General features: G+C 43.8%; 1 protein-coding gene across 3 annotated transcripts; it reads left to right on the top strand.

Annotated features, from left to right (window-relative positions):
- Positions 1–2,544: 2,544 nt before the first annotated feature.
- LOC118288723 (E3 ubiquitin-protein ligase RBBP6) lies at positions 2,545–19,647 on the top strand. 3 transcript variants are annotated; one of them, XM_035615149.2, is made up of 19 exons: positions 2,545–3,192; positions 4,779–4,884; positions 6,407–6,455; positions 9,293–9,337; positions 9,434–9,516; positions 9,797–9,893; positions 10,097–10,239; positions 11,038–11,210; positions 11,464–11,567; positions 11,754–11,915; positions 12,211–12,353; positions 12,828–12,990; positions 13,131–13,197; positions 13,608–13,650; positions 13,756–14,064; positions 14,707–14,850; positions 15,064–17,106; positions 17,411–17,510; positions 17,743–19,647. In XM_035615149.2, the coding sequence occupies exons 1-19, from the start codon at positions 3,027–3,029 to the stop codon at positions 19,018–19,020; spliced, it is 5,418 nt and encodes a 1,805-aa protein (XP_035471042.2). In that variant the 5' UTR covers positions 2,545–3,026; the 3' UTR covers positions 19,021–19,647. The 3 variants fall into 3 exon arrangements, with proteins under 3 accessions (XP_035471042.2, XP_035471040.2, XP_035471039.2); XM_035615147.2 differs by having other exon boundaries at positions 2,547–3,192; positions 10,100–10,239; positions 17,408–17,510; XM_035615146.2 differs by having other exon boundaries at positions 2,547–3,192; positions 17,408–17,510.
- The last annotated feature ends 381 nt before the right edge of the window (positions 19,648–20,028 follow it).

The raw sequence follows: 20,028 nt of genomic DNA, 5'->3' as shown, positions 1-20,028 counted from the left end.
TACGACCTGCAGGTCACCAGTCCATCACAGGGCTGACAAACAAACATTCACATTCCCAGCGGCAATTTGGAGTCACCAATTAAGCTAAGCCGCATGTCTTAGGACTGTGGGAGGAAGCTGGAGTACCCGGAGGAAACTCGTCTCTGAATTCCCCATTCTGGCACAGATGGGCTTCCATAGACAAACGCACAGACACTATGATATACTCCCGTTTAAACACATCATACGCCAGGATATGAGAGTATAATTGTTTCCAAGCAGCTCTTTGATGGATGAGTCACTAAACATGTCCTGTATCATATCACGACGAGAAGAACATCAGTTTAAAGGCAGCAGCTGTTTCCCTTTCATCCTCTCTCCCTCTCTCTCTCCCTCTGCATCTCTCCATCCTCCCACTGCTTTCACAATGGTGCGCTAAGCCTGGGAAGATAGGGCAAATCCCTCCTCTGAGCGGAGCAGGCAGGAGAGGAAGAAACAGAGCATGGGACTGATGAGAGAGAGAAGAGCGAGTGCAAAACACATCCTCACACACTCCCCTCTCATCTCTCTGCTCGGTCCCTCCATTTATCTGAAGCCAACCAATCAGCTGTCGTGCCTCTGTAAACCACTGTCAACTAGCTTCACGGTGATATACGTGAGTGTGCCTCCCACCACCACCACCACCAACCTGAGGTGATGATGTCAGAGAAGATCCCTGCTTCCTAAGCTCCTAGCTCGCTTGCGTCTTGAGTCCTCACATCCTCACCGCCTTGGCGATTTACATTTATTTAACATCACTGCTTTCGCTGCTATGTTGCCAAGGCATGAGTCAGTGGCACCCGAGTTTTGAATGAAAAGATTTTAAAATTGAAATGGAAAAATACCAATACCAATCTAACTCTAATTTCTAACAATTCCTTAGGTTTTTTTCTTTGACATGGGAACTTGTAATTTAATAAAACATTCTCATAAATTCCTTCAAAGCTAGTGAAAAGTTAGTTTTGATAAGGACATGGGAATCCATTTTTCCGTAGTGAAAAATGTAACTACCATAATTTTCTTTCTTATAGCAATATCAACTGCAGGCTAATACTTAATGTCAATGTAGGATCATTTCTGGTATCAATAAATGAATCACATTTCATGCAGTCCCATTTGAATTAAACTCTTCAAAGATGTATCAACGGTCATTGTTGTAAGACAGTGACACCACTGACTTCACACTGCAAAATCTCTATGACATCCTCATTCTTTGTAGAGGAACGTGGTTAGATGTTTGCATATTGTTAATATATACAGTCCAGTTAAATATTGCAGGGATTTTATTTAAGACATGGGGATGGTCAAGCCCGAGCAATGACACCAAATGTGTTCAAATATAAATCTTTGAGACTGACTGCACCCTGCAGTACATTTCGCCTCACATGAAATGGCATCATAAATGATGCTTTGTTTCCCTCTAGTGGATAATTAAGGCTGTGCACTGACATGATTAGTTTAATTTAAGCTGTAAACAGGTTGTACATTTTTTGGAATTTTGTAAAACAAATCAAAATCAAAAAAACGTATGGTTCTTGCGACGTCCTGAGTCTCGGTGAGCGTGGCCTCTTTGTAGCGACCCCACTGGGAAAACAAAGCCAGAAAAAAAAAAAAACATCAGCACGTCACATCTGCCACAGAAGAACTGGACGAGTGAAAGTGATCATTTAATCTGAACAGGGTGAAAATCTGGATTACATGGAGCCAGCGTGCCTGCTGCTGTCCCCTGAGCCCAGACAGGTGCACTGCCCTCAGCACACCGCATACGAGACGTTGCCTTCAAGTGTCACGCAAAATAAATGGTGCTTTTGAACAACTGTAAACTCCAGATGTTGTGGGTATTTTGCCTTAGAATCTTCCCGCTTATAAAATTGCTTGTCTTGGTATTTCCTGTAATTCTTTGGAACTTTTCTTAGTCACAATTGCACTGATTCAGATGACCCCCCCCCCCTTTATTCCCTGCAGCACAGTCACACTACACAGACACCAAAGTTATGCCAAGGCATGTAGTTCTCTCGTTTACAGCTTTTTGGCCACATTTTTTACATCCATCTACATATTCATATCCTTGTTGACGAAGCTGTACAAATAATAAAAGAGATGCAACAATTACCAGATGAACTCGTTCAAGTCCATCTGAGTAGGTGTGGACAGTGGGCTTCATAAGACCCTGATTGAAAGAGTGTCAGTTATTATCTCATCATATTTTGTCACTTCGTGTGTCTGTCTGGTCATATTACAACTATGTTTACGAGTATTGTGTCTCCTTTTGGTCGTTTTGTGCCTCTTTTAAATTCTATTGTGCACCTCTCTGAAGTCATTTTGTGTCAAGTCATGCTAATTTTGTGTCTCTTTGCTGGCTCAGGCCCTTTGGGCCAGTTGGGCCTGAGCAAATAGGCCCATCCGTATCCACCGATGTGTGGGTTAGGGTGAGAATTAGAAATTGTTGGGGGAAAAATGCGATCATTGATCGTTACAATTTCATTTGTAAGAGAGTTTTTAACAGTAACTTTCGACACTGGGAGGTTGGAGCGTGCGGGGCATCACGTGAACGCAGCACCGGGCGGTGCGCGCGCCGCGTCGCGCTGTGCTGACGAGACGTTGCTTGTGGAAACAGCTGGTGGTTTCTGTCAGGCAGCGGCAGCGCACACTTCGGATCGACCGGCGCTCCTCGGAGGGAACAAAAGTTGCTGTCGGACTCAAAACCGAGCCACTTCGCTTCGACTCGAGCCTGTGCCGCTGCTCCGCCGGACGTCGCGGCGTGTCATCCCGTGAACGCCACTTCCTCGGCCGGTTGTTAATCAACGCGCTGGGCTCGTCGATAGCGACGGAGCGGTGACGCTCGACCGACGCAGCCCGGCTGCTAACGGCTGCTAACGGCTGCTAGCTAACTTAGTTCTCCCGCAGTACGACGGGCTCCGTGTGGGTCCTCTGTCAGCTGTTGCTTTCCTGGCAGTTTAGGACGAGTTTTTATTTTCTTCCCCCCCTCCTTTTTGCTCAGTTTCAACATGACTCATGTTCATTATAAATTCTCCTCTAAACTCAGCTACGACACGGTGGTGTTCGACGGGCCGCACGTCACGCTGAGGGACCTGAAGAGGCAGATCATGTGCAGGGAGAGGCTGCGAGCCGCCGACTGCGACCTGCAGATCACCAACGCACAGGACAAGCAAGGTAAAGCGACGTGCCTGTGTTTGTGTGTGTGTGTGTGTACACTCAGGAGTGTTTTGAAGTTTACAGATTGAACTTTGGAAGGAAACACGTGGTCCAGATTTGACAGCTGTCGGGGGGGGTTGCGTCACGTCACCTCATTCAGTTTGACGGGGGTCCAGAAACGTCAAGCCAGGACAAAGGGGGGGGGGGGTCCGATGAATGGACCACATTCCTGCTGCACCTCTGCTTTTTACATGCTGTTGGTTGAACGGTCCTGACGGCGGAGGACCTGGCCGGGCTGTGCCGTGCATGTGAAACGTCCCAGGAGAGAGATGTGGGATAAAAATAGCAAAGGTAGAGCCATGGCCATAAGATGAAAGTCCACACACACGCACACACACACACACACACACACACACACACACACACACACACACACACACACACACACACACGAACACACACATGAATTAATCATCAATACAGGAAACGTTATTGGCTGCCATATAGGTAAACTCTCAAAATCGAAAGGCAACAGGAGAGGAAATGGCTGACGTGTAGATTGAACATGACAAAAAAAAGCCCAATAATGATACAAATCATTTTAAGAGTGGGTCAGTATCCTGCCTAATGAAATCTGCAGCCTATCATATACCGTGTTATGTGCCCAACACACACACACACACACACACACACACACACACACACAGCGTGTACACGTGTACACACAAGTCCTGGCAAATGAGAGTTGGCAGAAGTGAACACACAATCTGTCTCGGCAAACAAGACTTGACGAGTATTGTGTATCGAGGGGTTGAGGGAGTCGCACTTTCCAGCTTTGTTTCATCAGGCGTGGGTCTTAGTTACCACAGTGCCGTGTCATGCCCGCTGTGTTTCAGGATCCAAAGGGAGTCACGGCGTTCCCCGACTATAGTTTGGTTCCCAGTCGCGTGGTTGCTGATTCATAGCGAATGTGAGAGTGTTGACATATGTTACCAGACTGTAAAAACTATTGTTTTAAGATGAAAATGATCACATTCAGAGCCCTTTTTGGGGGTTAATTTCAAGTATGATGAGCAGTGAAATTTAGGGGTAAGCACACTTGCACTGTAGAATATGCACACTTTTATAGTTTATTCATCCAGAGCAATACAAAAATGCAAAATGCCTCTGTTTCCCTCTGGCTCAGGCCTCTCAGAATATTTGCTGCTTTTCTACGTCTTCTTAAACAGTAAATGTTAAAATGTTTTGGTCAAACAAGCCAACTGAAGACTTCACCTTGAGCTCTAGATAATTTGGACCGGCTTTCATTTTACCATTTCATTTCTTTCAATTGTCTAAACAATTAATCAGCGAATCAAATAAACAATCAGTAGATTAACAGGTGATGAAACTAGACCAATTAAACAGATAATCTCATTCGACTAGTTTATGACTTTGACGTTCTCTCATCACCTGATTGTTAGTGAAGGGTGCATGATTTCTTAAAAACCCAGAAGATGACGGATCTTCTCATGATCTAAAATAGTAATCCCTACTACAATTCTTCAATGTTAGCGACTCCTTAGCATTTCAACCCTCTCTCTTTTGCGATCTCTCCCGCTCAGAGTACACAGACGATGATGGTCCCATCTCCAAGGGCTCCTCTGTCATCGTCCGTAGAATCCCCACCAGCGGAGGCAGGTCCGGCTCGAGCAGCAAGACCCACAACCAGTAAGTGTTGTCTGGGCTTTGGCTCATTACACTCACTACCTGGCGTAGGGTTAGGGTTAGCCAGACTAATACTCAAATACATTTAAGTCTGGGACCTCTCGGTTCTTTTTCGTTTTCCAAGAGGCGTTACCGGACGGACGCAGACGAATCATGTGACGTCTGTTTAGCGACGCGAAAATGTCGACAGACTGGAGCAGAGAGGGGATGTCTGTGCTGATGATTCCACAATGTCTGCGAACCAGTGTTGCCGTTTTTGTGGGAGAAATTTGAAAAAAAATATAGGGTACTTTAATTCAAATGCTCGTTCATCAGCAGCAGCAGTCATGGTTGTTTACAGAAGTCGCTTCCGGCCGCGTCGTGGTATAAACCCCGCCCATAATCAGATAATCGGTTGTGATTGGACCGGCAAGTTTTGTGCCAAGAGGAAATCACTTCCCGATGGAGTGGATCCAGAACGCGTCTGGCAGAGCAAATGAAATGAGCTCCCAGAACTCGTCCAGGGTCCAATGTTGATGGAAGATATGCTCACAGTAAAAAAATGGACTCCATGGTGATGTACACAAGGATTACCCAGATATTAGTTGGGATTAGACAGCAGAGCCATCAGTGATTTTTTTTTTTATGCATGGGAAGCAGAAAAAAAGACCTCACTGGAACAGACTGGTGGTCATGTTATTAGCCCTGTCAGCACCATGCAGACGAGCAGAGACAGAGGCACAGCTCATAAGATTAAATGCTGCAAATCAACTCCCCACCCACACAGACAGATGGACAGTCACTAATTTTCAACATACTTAGTTAGCCTTTAGTATGAGTTCTGAGAAACTCTTAACATTTACATTAAACTTCAAATGAAAATTTTAAACTCAACCAAAGGGGGAAAAAATATCTGTCCATAACCCTGTTTAAAATAGTTGTGGGTGATGTTACTGACATTTATGGGTGAGTTTTATTGCTCAGAGGGGTGTTTGTCATATTGTGCAGTTAAATGGGACCAAACACTGCGGGACAGAACACAAACAGTAAAGTTTGTAAAGTGTCCGTCCTTCAGAGACAATGTGTGGAGACATTGTGAGGAGTCACAGAAAATAAATCAAACGTACAGTTTATCACATTTTCCTTGTGACACGCAGGTTGGACAGGAATATTAAAAATATATATATTTTGACACAATTGTCGAGCTTTTACGCATTCGTTTACAAGTTACTGAAAGTGGGAAAACTAAAACTAAAGGGAATCTATTATCTCCTTCCTGCCTCTATTCACAACTTGAAGTGGAGATGGACGAAGCCCATTTGGGGGAATAGTTGCATTTAAATTATACAGTCTGATTTCTAAGTATGTTTTACCTCCCCGTTGTCTACTCTCAACTCCAACAATGCTGATTTTTGCTGTGTGATGCTCTTCACATTTACTTTACATTTGTATTTCATCCTTTTGTGTGTTTTCAGAGTATTAAAAGTTTATTTGGACGACTGGTCAAAAATTGTTTTGTGTGTGTGTGTGTGTGTGTGTGTTTCAGTGAACGTTCAGCTTCCCAGCATCATCGCTCCTTGGATGTCGTCAAAGCAGTACGTAACCAAACCAAATCCCACTGCAATCCACTCATAGCACCAGCTCAGCACACATATTGTTAACGTAGCAGAATATACGCTGTGCTTGAATATTTGTTAAATATACGCTTTTGAAATTGCACCTTGCTTTTGCAAAAACCTTCATAATAAGATGGTTCAAACAAATAAGACCTTGAAAGCCTCTGTATCCTCTCCTACATTTTTAAGTTCCTGTTGCAAAGGGGAAGTTGGTTGTTCTCACTATTTGATTTTTAGCAAGGTGTTATTATGAATAATCATTTTTAAAAGGACACAAAATCAATAAATGTTATTTAAAACGTGCTTAAATGAAAAATAAACATTCTATATTCTCTCTAATAAAGGCTCTCATCTTTTAATTTGGCAAACTCTGACAGTTAGAGTGACGCAGTATCTGTATGAGGGTGGTGGGAGCTGCTCGGGTGGGTTGAACCTTATCGTGCAGGCCAGCTGTTCACAACTGATAAACCCAACTGTTGTTGAAAGACAGTCTCCACTCACTCTCATTATCCATGAGCGACTGTGGCACTTGGTCGCTTATCATTTTTTGATTTGTCTCCGGCATCTTGCACCACTGCAAAAGTACTATCCAGGTTTAGCCTTGATACTTTTGTAGTTAGTGCTAATATGAGCCTTTAAGTAGCATTTTATGTCTTTTTGAATTTAGGATGTTGTAATTCATTCAGTCCCCCAGAGAGGACTGGAGTCTGTCATCCACCAGAGACTGAATGTGTCAAAATGAATGATTTAACGTCTGGATAACCTACAATTTTTATATGCTGTAGCGAGAGGAACAGATGCTGGCAAAATTATTATGAACACCAACCAAACTTTTCAAATCCAGTCAAATTGCACATGTAGATCAATAGATCAAAAAGAGATATTATTGAGGCATGATTTAATAATAAAATAATAACTCACTCCTCAGCCACCGAGTGGTGCACCATTGTTGTTTTTTTAAAGCTGAATTCTTGTAGTATTGTTTTTTTTCTCTGGCCCTGTTCTCACCTGACATTAACATGTGTCTTGCATGATCTGATCACAAGTGGAGAGCTCTAAGTGCAGGTGGGAAAGCACTGACGACGTCCCAAGATCCACTTGTGATTGTGACTAGTGATGACCAAAGCCACATGTTAATGCCGGGAAGAACGAGGCCTCTGAACCTGTAAACTAACTCAAACACATCTCAGAAGCTTTTCCTTGCTGCAGTCTGAATTAGTGTTTACTGACCTGATCTGATTTTCTCTCTAGTTTCTCAGTAGGAGAAGTGTCCGCCAGTCTTCTTTTGAGTCTGTTGAACTACACAAACTACACAAACCTTTGTGTGCTATTTCTTTTTACCAATAAAGTCGTTTGTATGAAGCCGTCTTATGTATTGATTATGTGTTTGACTTGACTTGACAAAGGGGCGTTGGTACACAACCACAGTCTATATTTCACCTCAGATAGCACACTCTGGAGACATCGGTTCCCTCTCATCATTTTACACATTCATTTCTGATCAATAGTCTCGGTTCCACATTTCTCCTTTGCAGGAAAAGCAAACTGAGCAGAGGTATAATGGTATACACCCTGGAATGTCATTGGACGACGATTAGGTTGAAAGGGTTATTGCATTTTTGAAACCGATTTAAGAGAACGTGAAGCAAAAGAGGCCAAGAATTTATGACTTTTAACCCCTAGTATGGCGAAGCTCCAAAAAGTTTGATCCTACAATTACCATAATGCAACTTTAGATAAAAACCTACCTTTTCTTAAAATACAGGTGATAGAATCTTTCAATCCGATACAAATTATATAGTGATTTTTCAGTGTAGGAATTGTAGGTATTTACATTAAATGCATGTCTCTGATGTTTGTTTAGTGATGCTCTGCCAGGCCATCTTCACTTATTTCAGCATCTTTTGCCTGAAGTCTGTTTTTATAGCTAGTAGATGTATTTCACTTAAGTTTTTTCGGACTGATATCAGGGGACTCGCTTGTCCAATGAAAGCAAGTTTAGCCGTAAAAAAAAGTAAAGTATTGTCTTGTTTGTATGTTAAAGACTAGAGTCCTGGATCTGGGGCACTGTCAATAAGAAGAGTATAATTAATGCTTTAATATTCATCCAATATGGAGGGGGACTCTCCCTCTCTTGAAGCAGAAAGTCAGCACTGAATTAAACTGGAGCGCTGAGAAAAAGCAGAAACCAATGTGTCCTGATGAATGCTAATGCTTTCTGACTGAACTGTCATATCCTCGTACAAGACGTGTCTGAAGAACAGCAAAAGACCCGAAGCCGGGTCTTACAATGTGATGGTTATTAACCATTAATTAGATGGGTGTTAAGTTTTTCTTTTTCTTTTTTATTGCCACAATTCGCCAGACCAACCCTCTGAGTAAAATGTTGAAATATCTCATAATTGATGCATTGAAAGGAATGAGTCAGAGAAATATCTTTAAACAAAAAACTCTCTTCTCTGGATGAGAAGAGAGTTGGCTGGAGGTGATGAGGCAGAAACCGAGGGATGAAAACAGTGTGATGATTTCTTTTTTTTATTCAGCCTGTAGGAAAATCTCTGCTGGATGCTGGTGTACATTTAATCTCTGTTAAGGCTTATGAATGTGAACATTTGCAATGCAGCACTTTGCACCCATGCTACGCTGGGAGAATCACCAAAGGTACTGGGTTGAAATTTACCAGGACTAAAGGTGTATTTTTAGGCACGTCAGGAAGTGCGTCTTTTCAATGTTCATGAACAAGAGCTCTGAGTCTTTACAAAGACGTGTGACCTCGAGGCTTCACTAGTGAAACTGATTTTGTTTAATTCTAACAGATGGATCAGCCGACTTCTTCGAGTACCTTGCACTTTTTCTCCAAGGTATACTGTCTTTTCTATAATTAAACAGATTATCCTGCATTTGACCTGCCATCTTTCGTGTCTGTTGCACTTAATCACTTGCGTGTTTACATGCAGATGGCTAACCTGGCTGATGCAGATGTGTCAGAGGAAGATAAGATCAAAGTAATGCTAAATCAGTCCACCTACGATTCCATGAAGTGAGTCACACACTAATGCTTTCAAATCTTCGCCTTCACACCCATGTCTCTCTCCCCACTGTCTATATCCAACTGCTTGTTCCCCCTTTCCTTAAGGGATGTATCTCCATGTTTGGATCTGTCACTGTCTCTCTTGACATTCATTACTTTGCTCCATCTCCATCCCACTCTCCATTTACCTCCCACATTTTTTATTTTCACGTGTTGCAGTCTCTGCGCCTTTCTTCATCATCATCTTAATCTATCCTCCTCTCATTCTCTGTCTCGTTCCCCACTCCAGTTACAGCAAGAAGTTTGGTACTGTTCTTCCCGCAAACTACACTTGTTATCGCTGTGGAAATACTGGACACCACATCAGGAACTGTCCCATCAACGGGGTAAGAGCAGAACCTGTGGCATCACCAGTTCCTTATGCAAGTCTTGCTCGGCCGAGAACTGGTTCGATTAGAGCGTGTGTGTGTGTGTGTGTATGTTCACATTTTTATATCAAATACTTGGGATATTTGTGTGTTAATATAAGTTGAATGTCAGCTTCTTTATATTGCCTAGCATTATATTTAGACGTGTGCATGCATGACAGCAGGATAAAAATTCCGAGGCCCCACCAAGAATAAAGAAGAGCACAGGCATCCCTCGTTCCTTCATGGTCGAGGTGGATGATCCCAGCATTAAAGGAGCCATGCTGACCAACTGTGGACGTTACGCCATTCCTGCCATAGATGCGTGAGTCCGTGAGGCCGTGTGTGTGTGTGTGTGTGTGTGTGTGTGTGTGTGTGTGTGTGTGTGTGTGTGTGTGTGTGTGTGTGTGTGTGTGTGTGTGTGTGTGTGTGTGTGTGTGTGTGTGTGTGTGTGTGTGTGTGTGTGTGTGTGTGTGTGTGTGTGTGTTTGTGTGTTTGTGTGAGAGTGTGTGTGAGAGAGAGTGTGTGTGTGTGTGAGAGAATATGAATACTTTTGGAAATACCCTTTGATAGCGGTCTCATAAGTGTCTTTCCAATGTGAGTCCATAGCCAATAGCAAATTTGCCAGTGAGTAAATTTCCCAAAATATCAAACATCCCCTTAAATATCATATCCGTTGAGATTGTGCAAATAATTTTATTTTGTGAACACAGCTCAACAAAGTGAACCTGACCTGAAAGTACTTAAATTACCTAAATGAGTCTGGGATTTGCCATAATTAAAGTTTTTATGTTACTTGAAATATTAAATAATAAGATGATAACTGCACTGATTTCAGAGACAAAAATAGTAGTGAGCAGGATCATATAGAACTGCTAAATCAGTGGTAACTGGGATTGTTGTTTCATTCTTCTTTAGGCCTCTTTGATGGGTGGTGAAACTTACCTTGTTCACTTGGAGATATCCTATGGCCTGGTTAATCAAATCCTTACAGGCACAACTAGAAATGTTCTTCATAACAAATGTCACAGGTTCAATTCCAGCAGTCAGATATCAGAGCCTTATCATGCTCAAGTCTCTCTGGTTTAAAGCATGTTATAAACAAATTCCTATCTGTCTGCAGAGAGGCGTATGCCATTGGGAAGAAGGAGAAGCCTCCATTTGTTTCACAGGAAAAACCCAAGTCGGACATCGAGGAGGATCCTGTACCTGACGAACTCCTTTGTCTGATCTGTCACGACCTGCTGAGTGACGCTGTTGTCATACCCTGCTGTGGAAACAGCTACTGTGATGACTGTGAGTGACCAGTACACACACACACACACACACACACACACACACACACACACACAACTAGCATTACACGATTTTGAAAGTGTAAATCTATAAATCATGACAGGAAGTGAACAGCCAGTAATCTGTCTTAATGATTCAGGACTTTAAAAAAAGGAAGACTCTCCCGACTGGAAGTCAAATGAGTACAACCATGTGTTACATTATTATACTTATAAATGGCACTGTGCATTTGTCAACTTTCTCTCTTGCTCAGGTATTCGCACCACCTTGCTGGATTCAGACGAACATGTCTGCCCCACTTGTGACCAATCAAACGTCTCCCCTGACACCCTGATCGCCAATAAGTTTCTCCGACAGGTGAACTATCAGATGAATAGGAAATATGAATGAGTTGGAGGAAAATGGAGATTATTAAATTTGTTGTTTTCCAAAGGGAGATTTGTATGGGGTGCTACCTCCTCATTAGATCCATAGTGAGTCCCACAATATGTCAGACTTGTGCTCAGACAAGATTCACTTTGCTGTCTGTTTCCCCCCACGAAGGCTGTGAACACTTTCAAGAAAGAGCGAGGCTACAACAAAAGTCTGACAGGAAGCTGTGGTACCTCCCAGTCCCAAAATCTCACCCCAACACAGAGCCCTGTGCCCACACCGCCCCCCCTCACTGTGCTGAGCCAGCCTCAGAGGCCGAAGAGCAGCCAGCAGGTAAACCTTTTAATGATGTGTTTCATCTGGGAGGCAGAAATGAAAATAGCCCTGTTGGGGAACAATTACTGTTTTTACTGCAACACGTTTCCCAGTTCTCGCAGTATTATTTTTCTCCTGTGGAGACCAATCAAGTAAATGTTAGAAATTGTAGTATACAACAGATTTCATACAGCATTCTCTCTATTTAACCAAATAGATAATACCGTATGCATGTACTGTATTTTGACATATTTTCCATTATTATTTTATATTCTCTTCTCTGCTTTATTCTCTTGTCCTCTCCCCTCTTTAGGATCCTCTGCTGTACCGCCCACAGGCCGCAGACACACCACAACTATCTGGAAATCCTCCTGTGGCAACAGGCCCCGCCTCTGCTTGCAACACGGCCAACACCTCCCTCAAGAAGGAGCAAAGATGTCTGGAGATACCTGACAAGTATGTAAACACGTGACTTCACTGATGAAAAATCCCGTTGAGAACGGTGATATAACATGCATATGATATATTGCTTTGTTGGTGGATTTTTGGTGTGTAAATTATGTTTCACTCCTTTGTGATGCCTCTGCTGCCTCGTTTGGGTTTTCAGGAAGCATCTGATTCCCTACATTTTATGTCTTGGTACTGACACATTGTCCAAAGGTAGCAAAAAAAGTTTCTCTTTTCAGATGTTTTGGAGTGGTAATTATTCAGTTCCTCCCTTTAACTTATTTCCTTTGAAACTTATTTGAAACAGCGGAAAGAAGAAAGAGATTATGAATTGGCACAATTTCTGTGTGAGATAGAAAGCAGAGGCAGATCCTGACCAGTACACACTCAGTGACTACAAACAGGCAAATAAACACGGAAGTGAAACATTTGGTTCTGTCTATTGATCCAATCCGACCAACGCTGTATCTGCTCTTTATGCAGGGAGGCTGAAGGAGAGAAACAGAAACAGGATGACGCAGCGGCTGTTGCTGCTGCTGCTGCTGCCGCTGCTGCTGCCGCTGCTGCTGCTGCTGCTGCTGCCTCCCCTTGTCTACCGGATTCAAACAAAGACCCCACTGCTGCTCCTTCACGGCTGATGTCATTGGTGAGGACGAACACAGAGGCCTTTTAGTAATCAGAAGTTTCTCGGTTTGATCAAGAGCGCATCACTGCGTCATCAGTTTGTGAATGAGATAAGGCACTTGACGGCGATTAATCCGTATGAAACTCTTTGTGTCTGTTCAGGTTAACCACACAACAGTGGCAGAGCAGCCACAGACAGTCATTGTGAATCAACAGCAGACGTCTTTAGGTGAGTGGCTAATTATACTGTCCCTTTAGACAATGTGATATGTTCGGTTTGTCTGTTTGTTTGTTGTGTGTTTTTGTCAGCAGGATTACTCAAAAAGCTATGGACGGATTTGTATGATTAAAAAAGAAATCAAAGATAGGTATATCTAGTTTCAGGAAGGTTTTTTTTGCAAAACTTTACATTTTGAGTCATATCTCAAAACTTGCATCTCAGAAGATGGAGAGGCAAATGCACATTTATGGTGAGACAGCATATAGGTGGGGGATTGCTCAGCCCTGTCGGCGGTCTGCACTCTCTGAATGCTCTTGTGTTTATAATTTGTTTTATCTTTTTAAATTTAGAAAAAGAAGCATGGATTAATTTTTGTGCTTGACATCTGAACACAAAATCGATTTTCTCTTAATCCAAAGGTTCATCACCAAGACCCCCGGGTCCATCATCTTGCTGGGGCAGGTCAGTAAATCATGTGTGTATGTATGTTTGTTTAGGTACTTGTCTGTATTTGACTGTGTCCACTGTTTCAAGGTTGATTTCTTCTCCCTGTATCTTTCCCCACAGCTCCTCTTACTCCTCGGGTTGTCCCACCGGAAGCTGGACTGAATCCCAGCAGCCCTCTTCCTCCCCCTCCTCAGCATATCCAGCGCCTATTCCACCTCTATTTCCCTCCCCCCTTTTTCACACATACCTCTCGGCTCACCAGTCCCACAGCGGTTACCCTCCTGGATACCCACCTACCACGCCCATCTGGACTCTCCCATGCCCCCAGGGTGCCCCCATCCCTTCCCCCTGCTCCTCTACCTCCACCTCCTCCATTCCTCCCCTCGGCTCCAAGGACTGGTACTTGCATCAGAGAAAGAAGAAGGAAAGGTATACTGAACTAACCGTTGTTTAATTACCACATTTAAACCAGCAGGTTGTGTTTTAAGTGAATAACTTTATTAACTTTTCTACCCCTGAAGTAGTGCCAAAGATAAAATGTGTTCAGTAATCTCGAAACATATTGAGTCCATCAAATGTAATGCACTCCGTGTGTATTTTGGTCGAAATTCATTCAAAACAATAGGATCCTTATCAAAAGGGTGTTTGTATTATGTGTTAAAAAAAAATTGGACTTCAGCCACAGCATTAAAACTGGTTACTAGTGTATTTTTTTATTTATTCAAGCCATGAAGCCATGGAATATAACTGAAACTACAAAATAAGTTTTTAATCACATTATCAATGCTTGAGAGTGAACTCTCTCAAAACAGGCCACAGATGTACACTGCTCAGAAGTTACCTGTTTGAATATTGTGGTTGATCAGTGTATTAACATATTCTCTGATTCTTTTAGTGGAAAAAGAAAATATTGAGTTCAGTATCTGTCTCAAATCCAGTACTGTTCAGGCTATATTGCAAGTGTAGCATCACTGTGGTGTGCAGTGTTGGAACAGCTGCAGGACCATGTACTGATTATTATGAGAAATCTGTACCTCTACTCAGTAGCTGCCCTTTCTCTTTGTCACTCAGGTCGCCTCACAGAGGATCTGCCTACAGACGCTCCTCGTCTCGCTCTAATTCAAAGTCTTCTAAGTCCAAGTCTTCTCGTTCCTACTCTCACTCCTCAAGCAGGTCCAGATCCCGTTCGCGATCCAGATCCCAAAGCAGATCAAGGTGTTTTAATCTCTTTAATTAATTTTACTTGTGAGTTACATATCCGTTTGAATTTGTTCTATCAAGTAAAAATAACAGGCGCTGTATTTTCCCTACTTTCTCTATTTTTCATGGACAAGATGGAATTGTGATGCACTCAAACATTAGAATATGTGAGATGTATAACAGATGATTTAAATATTTAGAATTTGAATTTTTTTTGCTCTTTTCCAGGCCCCGCTCACCTTACTCCCATCAAAGAGATCCCCACAGCCGCTCTCATGCCTCTTATAGCTATGGCTACAAACGCTCCCCGACACCGTCCTCATCATCTTCACCTCACGTTGGTCCCCAATCCAGGTCCAAGTCGCCATCGGATCACCACAAAAACCGCCACCACAGCCGCAGTCACACCAAGAAGTCTGCTTCGAGCAGCTACAGCTCCACGAGGCGAGCAGAATGCTCAGGGAGGGAAGTGGGAGGCTTCGGGGCGAGTTTAACCGGTTCCCATTATACCCAGCCAGCAAATCAAAAAAGCAGTCAGGAGCTGGACAGGGAGCGCTACCTACAGTGGAAGAAACAGTACAAAGACTGGTGTGAGAAATATTTCAGCAGGTATGTCGGCCACTTCCATCAGCTGCCTCTTCCCTTCATCAATCTTCCTCCTCCTCCTCTGTGGGAAGGAAACAAATATCCCCCTCATGCCAACTTGGACTCTCGCTACCAGAGCGCTGCCTGGATGGACGGACGCTCCCCTCCATCACAGTCATCCAGTGACAGTCGCTCACCTCCATCTCATTCCTCAAGTGAAAGCCGCTCCACGCCGTCTCAGTCGTCCAGTGACAGTCGCTCCCCTCCATCTCATATGTCCAACAACAGCCGTTCCCCTCCCTCTCGGTCGTCTAGCGATGGTCGCTCTACACCGTCCAAAGACGGGACTGAGCCGGGGGCACATCAACAACTGAAGGACGGTGACCTGCCGTTCACTTTTACAAAGGGCAGTAAGGAGGTGGAAGTCCAAGAAAGAAGCAATGATGACAAGCGGGTGATCGGTAGAAATCCAGAGGACCTCAGCATCGTAAAAAATGAGCAAAGGAGGACAAAGAAACATGAGGGTGGAAGAGAAGAGGAGTCGACGTCCCGTGATGCTGTAGACTCAACAGAGGATACCCGAAAGGATGAGAGGGGGCACGACACTGGACCACATGCCCGCAAGGATGGCACCTCAGTAAGGGACAAGGCGACCTTTCACCCTTCTCTGAAACCAAATTTAGAAGGAGAGAAAGGGAGGAGAAGAGGTCAAGATTCAGACTCCAGACAAGATGTGGAGAGACAGCGCAAACTAAAGTCCAATAAAGAGGCAGGTAGAAACGAAAATCCTGGAGGCAGCAAAGCGGCGGTCTTAAGCTCAGAGAAGATTAGAAAAAGAAAAGGAGAGAACCTGGAGCAAAAGGAAACCCGCAAAAGTGAATCCCTCGATCCATCTGACAGAAAGAAGCCAAAATCCGAACAGAAAAAGGAAGGTAAAGCATGGCCGCTGAGAGAGAGGGACATCTGGGAGGGAAAAATAACCGTGAAACCACAGAAGAAAATAAGCATCAACATCAACCTGGATGGGAAAAGGAAGGAGGAGAAAACTGAAACACAGGAGAATATCATAGGAAAATCAAAGGAGGAAATGGAGAATATTGGTGATAGAGAAGGGAAGTTACGCAGAGGAGACACCGGGGTTGAAGTTAATGAAAAGAAGGAATCCAGCAGAGAAAAGGAAGGTGTGTTTGAAGAAAAAATAAAACCAGATGAAGGAGACGCAAAGCAGTTATTGGACATCCCTGCCATCAGAGTTGACAAGAGAGGGATGTGGGTTAACATAGCAGCAGAGAAAGAAGAGGTTGTAGGAAAGAAAGCGGAAGGAGAAGATGAAGACTTTGACTTATGGCATAGTGCCCTACTCTCCAAGGAGGAGAAGGAGAGTAAAAATCAATGGGAGGAAGCAGGCGGGATGAAGCCCAGCAAAAGTGAAGAGCTGACAAGAGACGAGAGGAGGAGCACGACTGGAAAAGAGGAGGAAGAAGAGAGAGCAAGGAAAGAAAGTGGAGGCCAAAATTCAGAGAATGTGAGGGAAAGCACATGCGCGGAAAACGCGAGAAACTCGCTGGAGGTGTCGAAGCCAGACGAGGCGCTGATGGAGAGAGTGAAGAGGTGGAAGGAGGAAGAAGAAGAAGACACAATGAGGTTCAACTCTCAGAGGAGCAGCAGCGAGAGCCACGATGACAGGTCAGAATGTCACTGCTTCATCTAACTGCTGCCTCTTGCAACATTTAAAACAGACACACTGTCAGACGATACAAAAACTGACTGAATGAGCGTGTAAGTCAAGACAGATGTAAAAACATGAGTTGGATTTAGCTGCTGTCGGAAGATAACTCCCTGTCAAAGCAGCACAGAAAGTTGCTTATGAAAACAATCATTACTTTAGACTCAAGTTAGACTTCCAGAGTGTTTTGTGTAAATTTGAAAAACCCATCTCTAAAGTTGAGATAATTACTGATTCTGTCTGTGCGTGTGTTCAATGCAGCAGCTGCGAGGATGAGCAGGAGAGGAGGACGGTGGGGAAAAATCTGGAGGAATACATCCAGGATAGAGTGGCCAAGGCCGAGGATCAGCTGGTACTCTTACAGGTGTGTCTGTGAGCCCAGGTCATGAAGAGTGCGACCAAAGCTTTAAATGATGCGGGAGTCGTATCATGGTTTATTAGAAAGAAAGCATATTTTAATTTGTATTATAGAAATTCACTATCTTGTGTTTTCTATTTGTATAGTCTATTACTTAATTTTATACCCACACAGCTCATTCACATGCACAAACAAAAATTCCATGTTGTCTCACTCACATCTAACCTGTATGTCTCAGGTCCCTCTCTCCAAATGGGAGAAGGTAGAGTCTGAGGAGGAAGAGCGGAACGAAGAAGAGGTCAAAGCTCAAGAGCCTCTGTCTGTGGTTCTGCCTCCACCATTAGCGATCTCAAGCAACAGAGAGACAGAGGGAGAGAGTGAGCAAAAGAGACAGAGGTCAGTTGACGTAAAGAGAGACGGGGACAGAGTGACACTGAGAGGAATGGATGGGGAGAAAGGGCAGAGCTTCACTCTGCCCAGTTTAGAAAGAATTGTGGCTCCCTCTAGTGGCAAAGATACGAGCGACAGCGCCTTGGGTACAGACAGGGAGAGGGGGAGGGAGAGAGAGAGGCCAAGGGATAGAAAGAAAGAGACCAAAAGATCAAAAGAGAGGACCAATGAGGAAGAAAGGGGGAGGGACAGAGGGAGAGACAGGGGGCACAGCAGCAACGCCTCGGTCCAAAAGAAGAATCTCCCTTCCTCCGGTCACTCAACGTCAAAGGACATGGAGAGGAGGGACTGGCAGCGAGGACGCCACCACGAGAAGAGTTCAGACTCCTCACGCCCTGACGGGAAACACAGTGTTAGCAGGGAAAGAAGCTCGATAAGCAGAGCTGCAGAATTGCCTGATAAACATACACACAAAACATACAGAGACACATTACTGGACTCAAAGCGTCATGACAGCAACCCTCCCCATGACTACCATGGTCACCGGTATCCAGCAGGGAACCGACACCATGACAGACCTGCAGGGACTCACCACTCCTCACCTTCCCTCTCCCACGGACAGGGTAAGGAGGGAGACCCATTCCCCTCCAGAGTGTGCAGCCCCGGTCGGAAGTTAATGCAGAACAGAAGTAGAAATGAGGGCAAGGAATATAAGGGGGAGTGGAAGACAAACAACGTGGATAAAGTGATAAAAGAAAGCAAAGGGCAGAGAGAGAAGAGAGTAGTGGAGGCGGAGACAGAAGGAGGGAATCAGTGGCAAGATGAGGTTCATAAAATGTCTGCAGAGACCAAGTGGGAAGGACAAAGGGAGCTGGTGGAGGGAGAGGGGCCCAGCAGCAGCAGCAGCAGCAGCAGCTCATCAGCAAGCCATGAGAGCAGCAATGACGACAGGAGGAAAGAGGGCACGAAGAAACAGAAAAGGGAGACAAGCAAATCCTCCCCGGAGCTGCTGGAGGAGTGGGAGCTGAAGAAGCACAAGAAGAAGTCAAAGAGAGACAACGACGGGAGGGAGGAGGAGAGTGGAGGAGAGGTGGACGACTGGTGGAAAGAAGTTATGTCATCTTGATCATCATGGAGAAAAACAACATTTACTTGAAAAAAAAAATTTCCTTTCTCAGTCCATAAAGTGCCTGGGTCTAATTTCTCTTTTCTTTCTTCATGACTTGTTTCTTCTTTTTGGCAGGATAGTTTTTGTATTAGCTTAAGATCTCTCACATGAAAATAATGTACCATCTAAAAGGAAAGTGAACAATCTGTGAAGGAAAAGCACTTTAATATATATAATCATGGAAATGAATGTGAATTAAATTAACCTTTGACCTCTTATTTTAAGTTCGAGGAATTTGCACACGCTCACAACTTGCTCAGGACTGCCAGCAGCGACGGTTCGCTATTACTGAACCTGCAATGTTACCGCGTGCATGAGGAAAATCTTATTTTTCCATAAGAGGTCAGTCAGTACTTTGATTTGCCTCATGCCGGAGCACATAGAGGATTATTGAAAGAGTTTGTGATTCATTTAAAAGAGATACTGTGAATAATTATGATTTGAACTTCTGTGATGTATTTTTTTTTTCCTTTTTAATTTTGTAAATGTTTAAAAAAAAATAACTGCTGGATGGATTCATAATTTACAAGAAGAAAATTTAGGTTATTCCTGTTTTGAAGGAAATAAAAAAAACATCCATAAAAACTGTCTCTGTGACATTCCTTATATTCCTTTTAAATAGGTCAAAAATGTTTATGTATATTTGATGTCTGACCAGTAGGGTGACTCGGTTATGACCAATTGGCCCCCAACCCACCGTGACGTCACCCATTCCTGCCGTTTTGAAGACTTGGGGAGTTATTGGGAACCAGACATAGGAGTGGGGAGTGGGTGAAACTGGGTCAAAATGAGAGCTTGTCCACTACACGCCCACCTACACCAGCAACCTGCTCCCATTGGACACAGCTGGCTGTCAGTCACACTGTATCCACACTCCAAAGCATATTGTTCTATTTTACTCTAAATAGGACCATAACATTACATGTGCTTGTTGTCATGGATGTCTTGAGGGGAACAAATACAGAT

Source organism: Scophthalmus maximus, chromosome 17 (genome assembly GCF_022379125.1).
Source record: "Scophthalmus maximus strain ysfricsl-2021 chromosome 17, ASM2237912v1, whole genome shotgun sequence".
Lineage (NCBI taxonomy): Eukaryota > Metazoa > Chordata > Actinopteri > Pleuronectiformes > Scophthalmidae > Scophthalmus > Scophthalmus maximus.
The sequence above is the reverse complement of the archived record's forward strand: the minus strand, read 5'-3'. Positions and strand labels throughout refer to the sequence as shown.